The sequence below is a fragment of the Mustela lutreola genome, chromosome 7, assembly GCF_030435805.1.
Source record: "Mustela lutreola isolate mMusLut2 chromosome 7, mMusLut2.pri, whole genome shotgun sequence".
In the NCBI taxonomy this organism is placed as follows: Eukaryota; Metazoa; Chordata; class Mammalia; order Carnivora; family Mustelidae; genus Mustela; species Mustela lutreola.
This window is the reverse complement of record NC_081296.1, coordinates 90,629,694-90,647,261: the sequence shown is the minus strand read 5'-3', so window position 1 is coordinate 90,647,261 and position 17,568 is coordinate 90,629,694. Positions and strand designations below refer to the sequence as shown.

The 17,568-nt window shown below is 37.6% G+C and overlaps 1 protein-coding gene across 1 annotated transcript in view; it reads left to right on the top strand.

Moving 5' to 3' along the window:
* Positions 1–17,568, top strand: part of SNX6 (sorting nexin 6) — a 62,148-nt gene that overhangs the window by 25,147 nt on the left and 19,433 nt on the right. The window contains exons 7-10 of the mRNA XM_059183422.1: positions 1,928–2,023; positions 3,952–4,057; positions 14,072–14,147; positions 16,080–16,119. Coding sequence (XP_059039405.1) covers positions 1,928–2,023; positions 3,952–4,057; positions 14,072–14,147; positions 16,080–16,119 — 318 coding nt within the window. The remainder of the gene's footprint in view (positions 1–1,927; positions 2,024–3,951; positions 4,058–14,071; positions 14,148–16,079; positions 16,120–17,568) is intronic.

The window sequence follows — 17,568 nt, the reverse complement described above, 5'->3', positions numbered from 1 at the left end:
ATATTTTAATTTGGATGTTTAATGATACCTGAATAGAATTTTTGGTAGGAGGAGAGAGAGCATTTCAGGTATAGAGGAGTTTAAAAGTTCAGAGCTTCTTTTGAGAACTGTTTGGAACATAAGGTTCTGTGGGGGTGAATAGATGGAAAGGGTGATAGATGGTAAGATAAGTGAACCAGATTGTTGAGTCTTGAATAGGCTTTCAATCTCTGAACATTGTGAAACTCTGTAAAAATTTGAGTAGGGAAGAGATGCTCAAAATTTGATTTTGGAAGTCATCAACAGAATGAATTGAATTGAGGAAAAGAGATGTTAACAAGTAGTACAGTATAATAGGCCAGAAATAATAAGGTTTTTCACTAGGACAGTGGGAAAGAAAGGGACAGATTTTAGGCATTTGATGATGGAATTTGAGTTGTGAGAGACAAAAAGAAGTTGTAGATTTTCAAGATTTTTAATGAGAGGTATGGGGTTTAAGGGAATATGTTGAAGAGACTGGATAGAGGGACCATAGATAGGGATCCAAGAAGAAAAATGTGGAGATTAGATTATAATGAATACTGTCTTAATCTAATGTGGATTTAGCAGAATCTCCATATAAGGATATGATACAGGCAATTGGAAATAGGGTCTGAGGTTCAGGAAAGAGCTTAGGGGTAGTAATCATGATTGTGAATCATTTACATAATGGTGAACATCGGAGCCATGGCAGTAGATACAAAAATTAGATGGGATGTTCTGTTGTGGCACACGCTGATGTAGCAAGTCGTAAAGTCGAAGAGTTAGCTGCTTCTCAGTTTTTTGTTTGTTTTGTTTTGTTTTTAAACAGTTTTATTTATTTATTTGACAGAGAGAGAAAGATCACAAATAGGCAGAGAGAGAAGAGGAAGTAGGCTCCCTGTGGAGCAGAGAGCCCAATGTGGGCCTCGATCCCAGGACCCTGAGACCATGACCTGAGCTGAAGGCAGAGGCTTAACCCATTTGGGAGTCACCTTTTGTGTTCCTTATAAGTTGCTAATCTCCAGAGCAGGACAAGACATGATATTTGGATGAGTTCAGAGTGAAGAATTTGAAGAATATGAGGTGCCTGGGTAGCTCAGTAGATTAAGCATCTACCTTTCAGCTCAGTCATGATCCCAGAGTCCCAGAATTGAGCCCCACATCAGGCTCCCTGCGCGTTGGGGAGTCTGCTTCTTCATCTGCCCCTCACCCTGCTCGTTCTCTCATTCTCTCGCAAATAAAATAAAATCTTACAAAAAAAAAAAAAAAGAATTTGCAGAATGTGTTTTCAAAGCTTTTACAGAGTCATGTGATGGTGTATGACTCCATAAATTTTACATCTTTTTTTAAAAGGTTTTATTTATTTATTTGACAGAGAGAGAGCACAAGTAGGCAGAGAAGTAGGCGGGGGAGGGGGAGCAGCCCCCCTGCTGAGCAGAGAGCCTGATGCGGGGCTCAGTCCCAGGACCCTAAGATCATGACCTGAGCCAAAGACAGAGGCTTAACCCACTGAGCCACCCAGGCGCTCCTAAATTTTACATCTTTAAAGGAACTCCTGGAAAAGCCAGATAAAATTTGGATTAAATTTGTAGTTGTCTTTATATATTACTATATATATGATGAGAAGGCTACTTGCAATGGGATTATCAGATGTACTCACAAAATTTGAGATAATATAGGCATTATTGTAGACCACCTGAATCTGAATCTTTGAGAGTGAAGCCAGCCTCCTCTTTAGTTCCCTAAAGTTTAAAAGTTCCTGATACACATGATGATTGCCAATTTACTAAAGTTTAAAAATCAGGATCCTTTTGTAGTTGCCATTTTGATGTCAGAGAATAAAAGAGATGTTACTTTAAAAAAAGAAAATGTAACTTTCCATTTGTAATCTAAAAAAATTGTCAACTTAAGTTTACCTTTCTTTCAGCTGAGTGTGAGAGGAAAAAATAAAAAAGAGAAACTTGAAGATTTCTTTAAAAACATGGTAAAATCAGCAGATGGAGTAATTGTTTCAGGAGTAAAGGTAAGATTTTATTTTATTAAAAGAGGTATTGGTTTGAGAATCTATTTCTTTTAAGAAGATAGATTGAGATTTCAGACATGCAGATGACACTGTTGGAGTAAAAGAGAAGTTTGGACAGAAGAATTCTTGGGTCTGGGAATCTGGGCCCCCTGCCCTCGATTCTACTCTTTGGAGAACTTCCTTTTCCCAGGGGTGAGAGATCTGTAGGTCCAAGGGGATTTACCCACCTGGAGTGCATGCCCCTTCCCTCCAAACTAGAACAGGCTTTAGGGATCTGGAACCCCATATTTCCTTGCCTAAATCTGAAGCCTACTTCTAACTTTTCCTCTTCTGTGGGCCTCTTCTCTGAGTTCATCCTCCAGTGTGTGCATTCATGGGTGGTCAGGGGTGACCATGGAACAGCTGGGGAGAGGGCGGGCACAGGGGAGAAGATGAGTGTGCAGGAGAGAATATCCATTTACGTATGTATGTGAGGTTTTTCTGGGTGCCTTACAGAACTGCAGGATAGGGCATGAAGAGGGACTGCCTCCATTTGTACATTTGCCCTTGGCCTACAAAATCTTAGGAGCAGACTTGGGTTCAGATGTGGAGTTAGAAGAGCTCCTTTGAGGTTTTAGTCTTGTGGGTGGGGGTGGGGGGTGCCTGGCTCATTTGGTAGAGCATATGACTCTTGATCTCAGGGTCGTGAATTCAAGCCCCATCTTGCGCGTGGAGCTTACAAATAAACAAACAGGTATTCAAAATTAAAATAAATAACACCCAAGTTTTTCTTAATGATGTTCTAAAAATGGTACAAGAATTAATTTATCTGAAGACTCTTACCATTAAAAGAAAAAAGTTTATATTACATTATCAAGCAGATACAAAGAAAGATAAATGCTGATTTGTCATCATTGCCTATTTTTATAAATACATCTGAAGTAAAACTTAGGTGGGAATTACTGTTTATTTGATTTATACTTCAGTTTTTCAGAGACAGGTCAGCTGGTATGTTGACAATGCTTCTGCCATGGCTACTTTCTAATAAGGACTCCACTTCTTTCATTTTGATGCTACTTATGCATTAATATTGAACATTTTTCTTAGCATTAAGTATAAACCACTGTATGGATTATGATTTTGGTGAAGAAGTAACTAACATTTTTTGAACATTTATAGTGTGTTCGTTGACCCATATTTTGTTTACTCTTCAACCCTACAAGTTGGGTAGTTTTATCCCCATTTTAACAGTTAAAAAAATTTATACACGTGAATTACAAATTTTAAAGAAATTTTGTTAGTACGGACTTTTTTTCCCAAGTTCCGTTAATGTGGATTTGAATTACATCATTTTAGCTGGTGCTTTTTCAAAAAAACATCTGTTTTAGAAAGGAGGAAAGGACTTTGAATAGTTTTATTTTTAATGTGTATCTGGCTTTGTTTCAAAAAAGATACAATAATTGCTTCCAGAAGACTAGTTTGGCCATATTTCCCCAAAGCAGTTCAGAGATGGCTGTAATGACAAAGGCTTGGCAGCCTTCAGGAATGGCTCATAGAATACATAGTAAACCAAGAGAAATAGATTGAGACTTGCCTCTTGTAATTTTTTTCTTTTCAAAAGCAATAGCTTACTTCCCCTGGCAGTAATGTATCTCTTGGAGAGGCAGGACTGTAGACACAGAACATGAGTAGGAAGGAACACGTTTCAGAGTTCAACATGTGAACATGAACCATTGTGGAAGGATCTAAGCTTTCATCTGCAAAACCATTCCAGATTTCTTCCTGGATAGATAGAAGTGCACGTCTGTATAAAGTCTGAACTTGTTGGTAAAATCATTAGAGGATAGCTGTGCTGTTTTACTGATCTTTTGTGATTATAATGGTAAAGTGATTTATGTATTATACTAAAGCAAATAAGTGAAAAATTATATTTTCTTTTGACCCTATAGGATGTAGATGATTTCTTTGAGCATGAACGAACATTCCTTTTAGAATATCATAACCGAGTTAAGGATGCATCTGCTAAATCTGATAGGATGACAAGATCCCACAAAAGTAAGGTTTTTCTCTGTGGCTAAAGCTTACATTTTTTTTTAATGGAATAATTATAAAGTTATTATGTTACTTCGAGTTTATAAAAGTCTTGATGTAGAAGAGTATTTCTTAAACTGTGGTCTGTGAAGTCTGGACCCTAAGGCTCTTTTTATTTTTAGCAAGTCTGTGAGGTCAAAACTATTTTCTTAATAGTCCATGGTGCTTTTTGTATTTTTCACCATGTTAACATTTACACTGATAAAGCAGAAGCCATGGTGGATAAAATTACTGGTGCCTTAGCACAGATCAAGGAGGTGGCATGAAATTGTGCTAAGAGTCACTATATTCTTTCCTGCAGTGCATTTACAATTAGAAAAGAAAAATTCAATTAAGAATATCTTTGATAGGGCACCTGGGTGGCTCAGTGGGTTAAGCCTCTGCCTTCAGCTTGGGTCATGATCTCAAGGTATTGGGCTCTCTGCTCAGCAGGGAGCCTGCTTTCCGCCCCACCCCCCTACCCCTCCTGCCTCTCTGCCTACTTTTGATCTCTGTCTGTCAAATAAAATCTTAAAAAAAAAAAAAAAAAAGAAAAAGAATATCTTTGATAAAGCAGTTAAAATTACTAATTGTAATAAACACTTCCCTAGAGTTCACATTTTTAATATTCTGAACGGTGAAATGGAAAGTATACATAAAGCACTATGATTCCTTACTGAAGTAAAACAATTCTCTTTAGAAAAGCCCTTTAGTTGCAACTGAATTAGCTGCTTCCACCCCCTACCAGAAAAACACCATTTCTAGAGGGCGCCTGGGTGGCTTAATTGGTAAAGTAGCTGCCTTCAGCTCAGGTCATGATTCCAGGGTCCTCAGATCGAGACCCACATCAGGCTCTGTGCTCAGCAGAGAGCCTGCTTCTCTCTCTCCCTCTGCCTGCAGCTCTGCTTACTTGTGCTCTCTCCATAAATAAATAAAATCTTAAAAAAACAAAACAAAAAAACACTATTTCACTTGAGAGAACAGCTGACAAACTATGATTATTCAGATTTGAGTATTTGATAGACATTTTTTTTTTCTTTTTAAAGATTTTATTTATTTATTTGACAGACAGAGATCACAAGTAGGCAGAGAGGCAGGCAGAGAGGGGAAGGGAAGCAGACCCCCTGCTGAGCAGAGAGCCTGAATGTGGGGCTAGATCCCAGGACCCTGGGATCATGACCTGAGCCGAAGGCAGAGGCTTTAACCCATTGAGCCACCCAGGCGCCCCTGATAGATGTTTTCTTAAAAATTAAATGAGTCTGTTACTTTAAGGAAAACAACTGACAGTATTTGTTGACAGTGTTAAAGGTCAAGCTCTCCAGCAATAATTAGAATTTGGAAAACTTGTATCCATCCTCATGAACTTACTTCACAATAATTGAAGACTTCTCTGAGGAGATTGATAATCATATTTGAATGTGGTATTTTTGATATTGTTTGTATATATAATGAAGTTTGTCAACATTTTGGAAGATTTGTGTAACTCATTGAGCCAATATTTTCTACAGTCCTCCATTCTACCAACTGAGCTATCGAAGGCTCTGCTGAGCTGATATTTTCTAAATGATCAAATATATGATGTACAAAGTCATGTACGTAAAAGATTCATTCAAAGTTCAAGATAGACTGTTTTCTTTTAACAGCTTTATTGGGGTATAAGTTGGTATCAGTAAGTTTCAGTGTTCAAAGTATACAGTTTGGTAAGTTTTGACATATGTGTAAAATCATCACTGCCGGGGTATCTGGGTGGCTCAGCGGGTTGAGCCTCTGCCTTCAGCTTGAGTCATAATCTGAGGGTCCTGGGATCGAGCCCTGCATCGGGCTCTTTGCTCAGCGGGGAACCTGCTTCCCCCCACTCTCTCTGCCTGCATCTCTGCCTACTTGTGATCTCTCTGTCAAATTAATAAATAAAATCTTAAAAAAAAAAAAATTGGGTGCCTGGGTGGCTCAGTGGGTTAAAGCTTCTGCTTTCTGCTCCGGTCGTGATCCCAGAGTCCTGTTATCAAGCTCCCCCATCAGGTGCTCTGCTCAGCAGGGAGCCTGCTTCCTCCTCTCTCTCTGCCTATCTCTCCGCCTACTTGTGATCTTTGACTGTCAAATAAATAAAGTCTTTTTAAAAAATTTTTTCTAAATCATCACTATAATTAATATAATAAACATATCCATCACCACCAAAAATTTCCTTACAGCCCTTTGTATTCCCTCCCTTTTGCTCTGTCCACAGGCAACCATTGATCTGCTTTCTGACTCTATAGATTAGTTTGCATTTTCTAGAATTTTATATGAATGGAATTATACTATATGTACTTTTTATTATTTGGCTTTAAAATTCAGCAAAGTTCTTTTGAGATTCATTCAAGTTGTGTATTTCAAGAGGTCATTCCTTTTTATTAATGAGTGTTACACTGTTTTATGGATATACCACAGTCGTTTATCCATTCAGCTGTTGGTGTACCTTTGGGTCATTGCTAGCTTTAGGCTGTTATAAATAAAGCTGACATGAACCATTTATACGGAAGCCTTTAATGGACATGTGCTTTCATTTCTCTTGGGTAATACCTAAAAGAAGAGTGGTTGGATCATGTGGTAAGTGTATAATTAACTTCCTAAGAAAATGCCAAACTTTCTCCCCAAAATGAAATGATTATACCATTTTACATTCCTACCAGCTGTACAGAGAGTTCTAATTGCTCCACATCTTTTCCAGCAAGGATACTCAATCTTTTTCCTTTTAGCTGTTCTCATAGTCCTCTCAGTGTGATTTTAATTTGCATTTCACTAATGATAATGTTGAACATCTTTTCTTATGTAAGTCCTCCAGCTTAATTCTTCTTTACCAAAGTTGTTTTGGCTCCTCTAGGTTCTTTATATTTTCTTTTTTTTTTTTTTTTTTTTTTTTAAAGATTTTATTTATTTTTGACAGAGAGAAATTACAAGTACACTGAGAGGCAGGCAGAGAGAGAGAGAGAAGGAAGCAGGCTCCCTGCCGAGCAGAGAGCCCGATGCGGGACTCGATCCCAGGACCCTGAGATCATGACCTGAGCCAAAGGCAGCGGCTTAACCCACTGAGCCACCCAGGCGCCCGGTTCTTTATATTTTCATATGGATTTCAGAATCAGCTTGTTGCTTTCTACAAAAATGGTGTCTGAATTTTGATTGGGATTGTGTAGAATCCTGTAGGTCAATTTGGGGAAGATTGACAATATTCATTCTCTGATACATGAATGTAGTGTATTTCTCCACTTAGTTAGGTCTTCCTTAAAGTCTCTCAGCAATATTTTGTAGCTTTTATTGTACAGATCTTATATACCTTTAGTTAGATTGATCCTTGATTATTTTTGCTGCTGTTGTAAATTATGTTTTTTACCTTTCCTTTTCCAGTTGTTCTTTGCTAGTACATAGAAATACATTGTATTTTCTATATTGATCATATATCTGGCTGTCTTACTAATTAAACTCACTTATTGGTTCCAGTAACTATTTTGTAGATTCCTTCATGTTTTCTACATAGATGATCATCTGATGATAGAAACGATTATACTACTTTACAGTTTAAGCTGCATTTATTTATTTTCTTTGTTCCATTGTACTGAAGCTGTACCTGTAGCTCCAGTACAGTGTGGATGGAAGTAGTAAGAGCAGCCATCTTTGCCTTCTTCCTTCTCTTAAGGGGAAGGCATTCATTCTTAAACCATTAATTATGGTGTTTGGTGTAGATTTTTCCTAGATGCTTATCAGGTTGAGGAAACTCTCCTAGAAATTGCTGGGTTTTGAAATAAATAAATGAATAAAAATTGCCAGTTTTCTGAGAATGTTTTTCTTTTAAATTACGAATGAATGTTGGAATTTTATCAGATGTTCTTTTTGCAGTTACAGTGTTGAGATAATCATATTATTTTTCCTATTTTCTATTAGTATGGTTAATTGTATTGATTGATTTTCAAATGTTAAAGCACTTTACGTTCTTGGGATAAATATCACTTACACAATGGAGTTTAAATGTAATAGAGTTCAGGGATGCCTGGGTGGTTCAGTTGGTTAAGCAGCCAACTCTTTTTTTTTTTTTTTTTTTTTTTTTTTAATTTCAGTGTTCCAGAATTCATTGTTTATGCACCACACCCAGTGCTCTGTGCAATACGTGCCTTCCATCATACCTACCATCAGGCTCACCCAACCTCTCACCCCCCACCCATCCAAAACCCTCAGATTGTTTTTCAGAGTCCACAGTCTCTCATAGTTCATCTCCCCCCACAATTTCCACTAGCTCCCTTCTCCTCTTTATTTCCTCATGTCCTCCATGTTATTTCTTATGCTCCGCAAATAAGCAAAACCATATGATATTTGACTCTCAGTGCTTGACATTTCACTCAGCATAATCTCTTCCAGTCCCGTCCATTTTTTTTTTTTAAGAATTTATTTATTTGACAGAGAAAGATCACAAGTAGGCATAGAGGCAGGCAGAGAGAGAAAGGAGGAAGCAGGCTCTCTGCCGAGCAGAGAGCCCGATGTGGGACTCGATCCCAGGACCAGGAGATCATGACCTGAGCCGAAGGCAGTGGCTTAACCCACTGAGCCACCCAGGTGCCCCCAGTCCCATCCATATTAATACAAAAGTTGGGGGCGCCTGGGTGGCTCAGTGGGTTAAGCCGCTGACTTCGGCTCAGGTCATGATCTCAGGGTCCTGGGATCGAGTCCCGCATCGGGCTCTCTGCTCAGCAGGGAGCCTGCTTCCTTCCCTCTCTCTCTGCCTGCCTCTCAGTGTACTTGTAATTTCTCTCTGTCAAATAAATAAATAAAATCTTTAAAAAAAAAAAAAAAAAAAAAAAAAAAAAAGTTGGGTATTCATCCTTTCTGATGGAGGCATAATAGTCCGTAATAGTCCACATCTTCCTTATCCATTCGTCCATTAAGGGCATCTTGGTTCTTTCCACAGTTTAACCACTGTGGCCATTGAAGCAGCCAAGTCTTGATTTCTGCTAAGGTGGTAATCTCAGGATCCTGGGATCCTTCCTCCATCAGGCTCTCCTTCTGCCCCTCCCCTTACTTGTACGCTTTCTCTCTCTCTCAGATAAATAAATCTTTTTAAAATTAAGCAGTGGCTCACTGGGCTAAAGCCTCTGCCTTTGGTGCAAGTTGTGATCCCAGGGTCCTGGGATCGAGCCCCGCATTGGGTTCTCTGCTCAGCAGGGAGCCTGCTTCCCTCTCTCTCTGCCTGCCTCTCTGCCTACTTGTGATCTTTGTCTGTCAAATAAATAAATAAAAATCTTTAAAAAAAGAAAACTGAAGAAAATATTAGTGATTCTAATTTATTTATTTGGCCAAATGGAATGGTGCTTTTAAGAAAGATGGTTGTGGGGGACCTGGGTGGCTCAGTGGGTTAAAGCCTCTGTCTTCAGCTCAGGTCATGATCCCAGGGTCCTGGGATCAAGCCCCGCATTGGGCTCTCTGCTCAGCAGGGAGCCTGCTTACCCGTCTCTCTCTCTCTGCCTGCCTCTCTGCCTACTTGTGATCTCTCTCTGTCAAATAAATAAATAAAATCTAAAAAAAAAAAAAGAAAGAAAGAAAGATGGTTGTGAACCTATTTACAAAGTCATAGTTATTACGTATAATTAATTACATAACATACAATTTTACAGAATTATAAAATAAAAATTATTTTTTCATGATGCATGAACTTAGCCTATACTATGAAAAATTAAGTTTTCAACATCACTGTAATATATAAAATCAGGGCAGTTTGCTTATTTTCTGTGATCACATAATGATATAACAGCTAAAGAGGGTAGTATCCTATGAGCCAGATATTAGGATCCAGGAATTTCTTGCTCTAAAAAATAATTTTAGGGGCGCCTGGGTGGCTCAGTGGATTAATGCCTCTGCCTTCAGCTCGGGTCGTGATCTCAGGGTCCTGGGATCGAGCCCCGCATCGGGTTCTCTGCTCGGTGGGGAGCCTGCTTCCTCCTCTCTCTCTGCCTGCCTCTCTCCCTACTTGGATCTCTGTCTGTCAAATAAATAAATAAATAAAATCTGTAATAAATAAATAAATAAATAAATGTTTTTAGGGTCAATTTATGTATAAAATATTAGTGTAATTTATATTAAACACAACTCATTTTTAATTAATTTTTTTGTGAGTGTTCCAAAATTCATTGTGCATGCACCACAGTCGGTGCTCCACACAATACATGCGCTCCTTAATACCTACCATGAGGCTCACCCACTCCACCAACCCCCTCTCCTCCAAAACCCTCGTTTTGTTTCTCAGAGTCCACAGTCTCTCATGGTTCATTTCCCTCTTCAGTTTCCCCCAACTCAGTTCTCCTCTCCATCTCCCAATGTCTTCCGTGTTATCCCTTATGCTCCACAAGTAAGTGAAACCATATGATACTTGACTCTGTCTGCTTGACTTATTTCACTCAGCATAATCTCCTCCAGTCCCATCCATGTTGATATAAAAGTTGGGTATTCATCCTGTCTGATGGAGGCATAATACTCCATTATATATATGGACCACATCTTCTTTATCCATTTGTCTTTTGAAGGGCATCTTGGTTCTTTCCACAGTTTGGCGACTGTGGCTATTGCTGCTATGAACATTGTTGTACAGATGGCCCTTCTTTTCACTATGACTGTATCTTTGGGGTAAATACCCAGTAGTGCAATTGCAGGGTCAAAGGGTCCTTAATTTCTTAAGGAATCTCCACACTGTTTTCCAAAGTGGCTGTACCAACTTGCATTCCCACCAACAATATAAGAGGGTTCCCTTTTCCACATCCTCTCCAACACATGTTGTTTACTGTCTTGTTGATTTTGGCTATTCTAACTGGTGCAAGGTGGTATTTCAGTGTGGTTTTGATTTGAATCTCCCTGATGGCTAATGCTGATGAATATTTTTTTATGTGTCTGTTAGCCATGTCTTCTGCCCATTTTTTGATGTAATTATCTGTTTTGTGTGTGTTGAGTTTGAGGCGTTCTTTATAGATCTTGGATATCTGCCCTTTGTCTGTAGTGTCATTTGCAAATATCTTGTCCCATTCCATGGGTTACCTCTTTGTTTTATTGACTGTTTCCTTTGCTGTGCAGAAACTTTTGATCTTGATGAAGTCCCAAAAGTTCATTTTTGCTTTTATTCCTTTGCAGACATGTCTTGAAAGAAGTTGCTGTGGCTGATTTCGAAGAGGTTACTGCCTATGTAACCTCTTGTTTTTGAGGAATTTTGTAGGATTTTGTTGAATTCCTGCCTCACATTGAGGTCTTTTATCCATTTCAAGTTTATCTTTGTGTATGGTGTAAGAGAATGGTCGAGTTTCATTCTTCTATACATAGCTGTCCGATTTTCCCAGCACCATTTATTGAAGAGACTTTTTTCCACTGTAAATTTTTTCCTTCTTTGTCAAAGATTATTTGACCATAGAGTTGAGGGTCCATATCTGGGCTCTCTACTCTGTTCCACTGGTCTGTGTGTCTGTGTTTGTGCCAGTACCATGCTGTCTTGGTGATCACAGCTTTGCAGTAAAGCTTGACACTTGGTCTTAGCCAAACGGCCAAGAATTGATTGGAGTAAAGCTTGAAATCAGGCAATGTGGTGCCCCTGTTTTGTTTTTCTTTTTCAACATTTCCTTAGCAATTCAGTGTCTCTTTTGGTTCCATACAGATTTTAGGATCGTTTGTTCCAGCTCTTTGAAAAATACCAGTGGAATTTTGACCAGGATGGCATTGAAAGTATAGATTGCTCTAGGCAATATAGACATTTTAATAATGTTTTTTCTTCCAATCCATGAGCATGGAATGCTTTTCCATCTTTTTGTGTCTTCTGGAGTTTCTTTCATGAGTGTTCTGTAGTTCCTCGAGTACAGATCCTTTACCTCTTTGGTTAGGTTTATTCCCAGGTATCTTATGGTTCTTGGTGCTATAGTAAATAGAACTGATTCTCTAATTTCCCTTTCTGTATTTTCATTGTTAGTGTATAAGAAAGCAACTGATTTCTGTGCATCGATTTTGTATCCTGCCACATCACTGAATTGCTGTATGAGTTCTAGTAGTTTGGGAGTGGAGTCTATTGGGTTTTCCATAGAAAGTATCATGTCATCTGCAAAGAGAGAAAGTTTGACTTCTTCTTTGCCAATTTGAATATCTTTTATTTCTTTTGTTGTCTGATTGCTGTTGCTAGGACTTCTAGTACTATGTTGAACACAGAGGTGAGAGTGGACAACCTTGTCAGAACACAAATCAATTTGATTCCTGCCTCAGTAAACCAACCTTTACATGATTTTTAAGTGTTATTTTTTTTATAACTTAACTTTTAGGATAATAGTGAACAATCTCACATGTAGAAGTTACCATTCAGAGTCTGAAGTTTGTATTCACAGTGTCTTTATGGGGACATCTGACTGGCTCAGTTGAGTAGAGCATGCAACTCTTCTGTAAGTTTAAGCATGGAGCCCACTTCAAAAAAAAGATTCTTATGAAAGATATCAAAATCAACTTGTTTTGAATTTTTTAAAAGATTTTACTTATTTATTTGGGACAGAAAGAATGAGAGAGTAAGCATGAGGGGGGAAGGTCAGAGGGAAGAGCAGACCCCCTGCTGAGCAGGGAAAGATATGGGACTCATCCCAGGACTCCAGGATCAGGACCTAAGCTGAAGGCAGTTGCTGAACCAACTGAGCCACCCAGGTGCCCTATTTTGAATAATTTTTTTTTAAATAATTTTAAAAAGTAAATAGAGTCACCAAATTTCAGTCTTGTCTGTTGAATGTAACTTTGTACAGCATAAGAAAGTACAGTGTAAGGATTACTGTTCTTTTAAGAGAATAAACACATTAAACCTTATAAAAAATACTATTGGTGTAAGTGGGAATTTCCATACAAAGTAGACATGTCTGGGATTTTGTTAATAATAGCAAACATTTGTATAATACTGTACTTGCTGTGTGCCTGTATAATAACATTCATTAATTCATTTAGTCCAGGTGATCGCACAGAGCTGGTACCATTATTATCCCCATTTACAGATGAGGAAAGTAAGGCATACACAGGCTAAGTGATAAGGTCAAGGTCATATAGCTGGTAAATTGGGTTCCAGTTCCGTGCTCTTAATTAACTGTTGCACTATACCATCCTTTTTCTGAAATGAGTAATCTTTTTTTAACAAATTGTCATATGGGGTGAGCCCTGGGAAAAGTGCTAAAGTTGAATGCTTAGCTTCCTAGCACCCAAGGATAATGGTGCTACCACCATTCATCTAGCTTCCCAAGCTCCTTAAATTTCCCTCCTACCTCAGGTCTCTTGTTTGTAAATCCTGCCTATTAGGTTTCCTAAATATCTTCCAACTTTGTCATTCTCTGCTGTCACTCTTCTTGCTCACTTGATCCTGACCATCAGTATCTGCCACAACAAATTTGTAGGTGGTTCCTCTGCCTTCTGTGTCTCCATTTCTAGTCTTAATTTGAGGCAAAAGAACTTTTATTTAAAAATCCTTAGTGGCTATTTTTAAATGTTATTTTAAAATGTTTATTAATACCCATTCTTAAAATACCAAATCCAAACTTTATCATGTCTTACAAAAGCCTGTTTTTCCCCTCAAAATACTTCAAGTTTATTTTTCCACCTTCAGCTCTATCCATTCTCTTCTGTACTCTAAAGGACCTTCTTCCTGGACGGCTGTCTAAATATACTATACCCTTTTATGTCTCATTGACCTTTATCCATGCTGTCCCCTCCATTTTGCCTGGTAAAGGTTTGCTTATCCTATAAGTTCTGACTCACTCAGTAGTGTTTGTAAATCCTTCCCTAACTTATTCAGGTGGAATCATCTGTTTCCCCTGCTCCCAAAGTAGTCTGTTCCTATATAATATTCATCAAATTATATTATAGCTGTTGTCATTTCCTTCACCAGACTTGGGTTATTTACATTCACATTGTTTGCCAAGTAGGTGCTCAATAAATATTTTTGAATCAGTGAATAAATATATTAAATTCTAAAAATTTTTCCCATAGGTGCTGCAGATGATTACAATAGAATTGGTTCTTCATTATATGCTTTAGGAACTCAGGATTCTACAGATATATGCAAGTAAGGATTCTGATTTAAAATAAATAAAGCAAAAATTTCATTAGTAGCCTGAACACACAGAATATTTCCTAACCAAGAGGCATTTAGAATATCTTCTTTAAAATACATCAATAATGAGGCACTTCTTCCAAACGTGGTTCAGTGTCATATTTTCTCTACCATTTCTCTCTTTTTTAAATATGAAAAGTAAAAATTGACTTTAATGTATACAATTTCAACATTTACAAAGTTTTATTTGATGAAAATTGGCTGATTTATGCATGTGAGGAAGAAGGAGACAGAATTTATATCAAAATGTTCTTAGGTTTTGATGAAGTTTATTATAAATAAACATTTTAGAATTAGAATATACTATATATATGTGTGTATTTCTTTGAAACCAGATTGACTTTTAAAGTAAAATGTGGTGCTGTCAGTTTATACTTTTTGAAGAGGCTGGCTATTCTAGTTTATAAGTTTAATGAATCTTAGGGCAGTCCTAGGGTAACCTGTTGGGAAAGTATCATACATGTTAATATAGAAATGCTTTCTGGATATTTGCTTATGTAGCTGTCCTTTATTTACTTTATACTAGTGTTTCACATTAATCTAACCATAGTTAATTTTAGTTGCTCCTATAATATTGTTTAAATCCAACTCCTCACTAAAAAATAATCCGAACTTTTTTTTTCAATTTTAAGTGGCAAAACTATTTTCACAGTTTATGCCTTTTTCTAAAGCACATCCTTGAACTTTTTTCTAGTATATCCTGTCTTAGTAGACATGTAAAATCCAAGTTTTTCAGCAAAACAGGATACTGTATATAACTTACTACATTAACATGCTACCTTCCCAAAGAGTTAGTCTCTAACACTTTAATAAGAAAAAAAAGTCAACCTTGCTGTGAATTATTGGACATAAACCTGTCAAAGCAAGTTCTTTTTGGTAAAACAAAGTTCATAAAATAGTGTTTTAGCTTTTAGTAGTACTTACCCCAATCCATTTATAACATCGCCAGTAAATACATATTATTTCACAGAATACCCTTTTAATAGTTTGGCATCGGGATTTTTTTTTAGTTGGTGTCAGCATTTGAGAGGCTGTTTAGTTAAAGTGAATTCTGAGATAGAAATTGGTTATTCATTTCTGTTATTTCCTAAAACAAAGCAGCTCTGCTTGAAGATGTTTAACACATAAGTATCAGGTAACTTCAAGAGCTGCTCCAACTTTAGTGTTTTCCTTTGAAGTCAGCCTCTTTGGATCTGATTGTTCTGTACTTCTATAGCAATTAGAAGATACAGGCTTTATTTAATATTATGTGGCATATTGCTAAAGAATATAAGGAAAAAGTTTTTTGATTTAAATGTATGGCTTAGAGTGCCTGGCTGGCCTAGTCAGTGGAACATGTGATTCTTGATCTTGGGGTTTTGAGTTCAAGTACCACATTGGGTATAGAGATTACTTTTAAAAGTACATACTAAATATGAGGCGCCTGAGTGGCTCAGTGGGTTAAGCCTCTGCCTTCTGCTCAGGTCATGATCTCAGGGTACTGGGGTCGAGCCCCACATCAGGCTCTCTGCTCAGAGGGGAACCTGCTTCCCCCTCCCCCTCTACCTGCCTCTCTGCCTACTTGTGATCTCTCTCTTTCTCTCAAATAAATAAATAGTTTTTTTTATTTTAAGCACATACTAAATAAATAAAAGTATGGCTAAGACTGTTACCTTGAAATGGGAAGATTTTTTTGTAACAACAGTTTTCAAGTAATCTGTCATATGGATGAAAGTACAGAGGTGTTGAACTAAATGAAGTCTGCAGTGAATAAGACCATTAAATATTATTGTAATGAAATAAGAAAGTTCATTGTTAATACAGTTTTAGGGGCATATGCTCTGAACATTTGAAATGAAAAATCATTTCAAAGCTGACTTCTGATGAAATATTTTTCCCTTCCAGGTTTTTTCTCAAAGTTTCAGAACTGTTTGATAAAACAAGAGTAAGTACTATAAATTAACCCTTGGGAGTCTCAATCCTTGCGTATAGTAATGTGTTACCTGTTGTGGTTGTATTTAACTTTATTGAGAAAGATAAGCTATACTTCAGAAGGATGAAGAGACAGATTTAGATTTGAAAATTTGATTTTTTATTTCAGGAAATTCATTTTTTGGTTATGGCCTTCTGGCATTTGTATAAAAGTTCATATTCTTGATCAGAGAACATATTCATTATGAAACAGCATTTATTTTTATGAAGAATGATCTTTTTCTGGGGCTGGGTAAACTAGAAGAAGGTGTTAGATTCATTACGATTTTACCAAGATAATACTGTTTTTGATCCCACGTGACACTGGCTTAAAAATGAATTGTATCAGAGCACCTGATGGTGGTTCAGTAGCTTAAGCATCTGCCTTCAAACTCAGGTCATGATCCTGGAGTCCCAGGATTGAGCCTGGTGTTGGGCTTTGCGATCAGTGGGGATTCTGCTTCTCCCACTCTCTGGCCCTCCCCACTTGTGTGCTCTCTCTCTCTCACTCTCTCTTAAATAAATAAATAAAATCTTTCAAAAAATTAAAAAATAAAAATGATTTGTATCAGTACAAGACAAATAGGCAATTGTAGAAAGGTATAATTCATAGTAATAATGTTGACATAGTCTTGATTTTCAGGGGTCAATCTTAGATGTAGTAATATTTAAACACTTTGATAAAGTTGATAGAATAGTGAAAATATTTATTAGAAGTTTATTGGGTGCCTGGGTGGCTCAGTTGGTTAAATGACTGCCTTTGGCTCAGGTCATGATCCTGGAGTCCCAGGATCGAGTCCCACATTGAGCTCACTGCTTAGTGGGGAGCCTGCTTCTCCCTCATGCTCTTTATTTCTCTCTCTCTCTTCTCAAATAAATAATAAAATCTTTTTTAAAAAAGCGGGGGGGGGGAGTTTAAAGGTACTTAACTGAGAGTGGAGGTGGCTAGTCCATTGTAGAAATCTGAGTTCAGCGTGACTTTGTCAATTGAATAATGTATAGTGAAGACAAGGAAAGGAAAGGAGACATTGTCTTACAGAGGAAAGAGTCATTACATACATAAATGTTGTTATACTGGGGTCCATTATTCTGCTTTGGTTATTTGTACCAATGAGCATTTTCTGGGAAAATATCATTGATTTCTGTGTGTTTACATCAAAAGAACAGGGATTTATCACAATATAGCTTTATGTGTCAGTAGATGTGCAAGTAGATGTCAAAAGGATTTTGATGTGCAGGAGATTATTGGGAAGAACAAAGAGGAAGGAGCCGATAGACATGAAGTGCCTTTAGACCAAAATGCAGGTCTATACCTGTGAAAGGAGAGGGCAGAGGAAGAGGGGACTAGGTTGGAAGAGTTTCAGATCGTAGCGTAGTTCTAAGAAAGTTTTGTCCAGGTGAGCCCAAGTGGCTTATTAGAGGG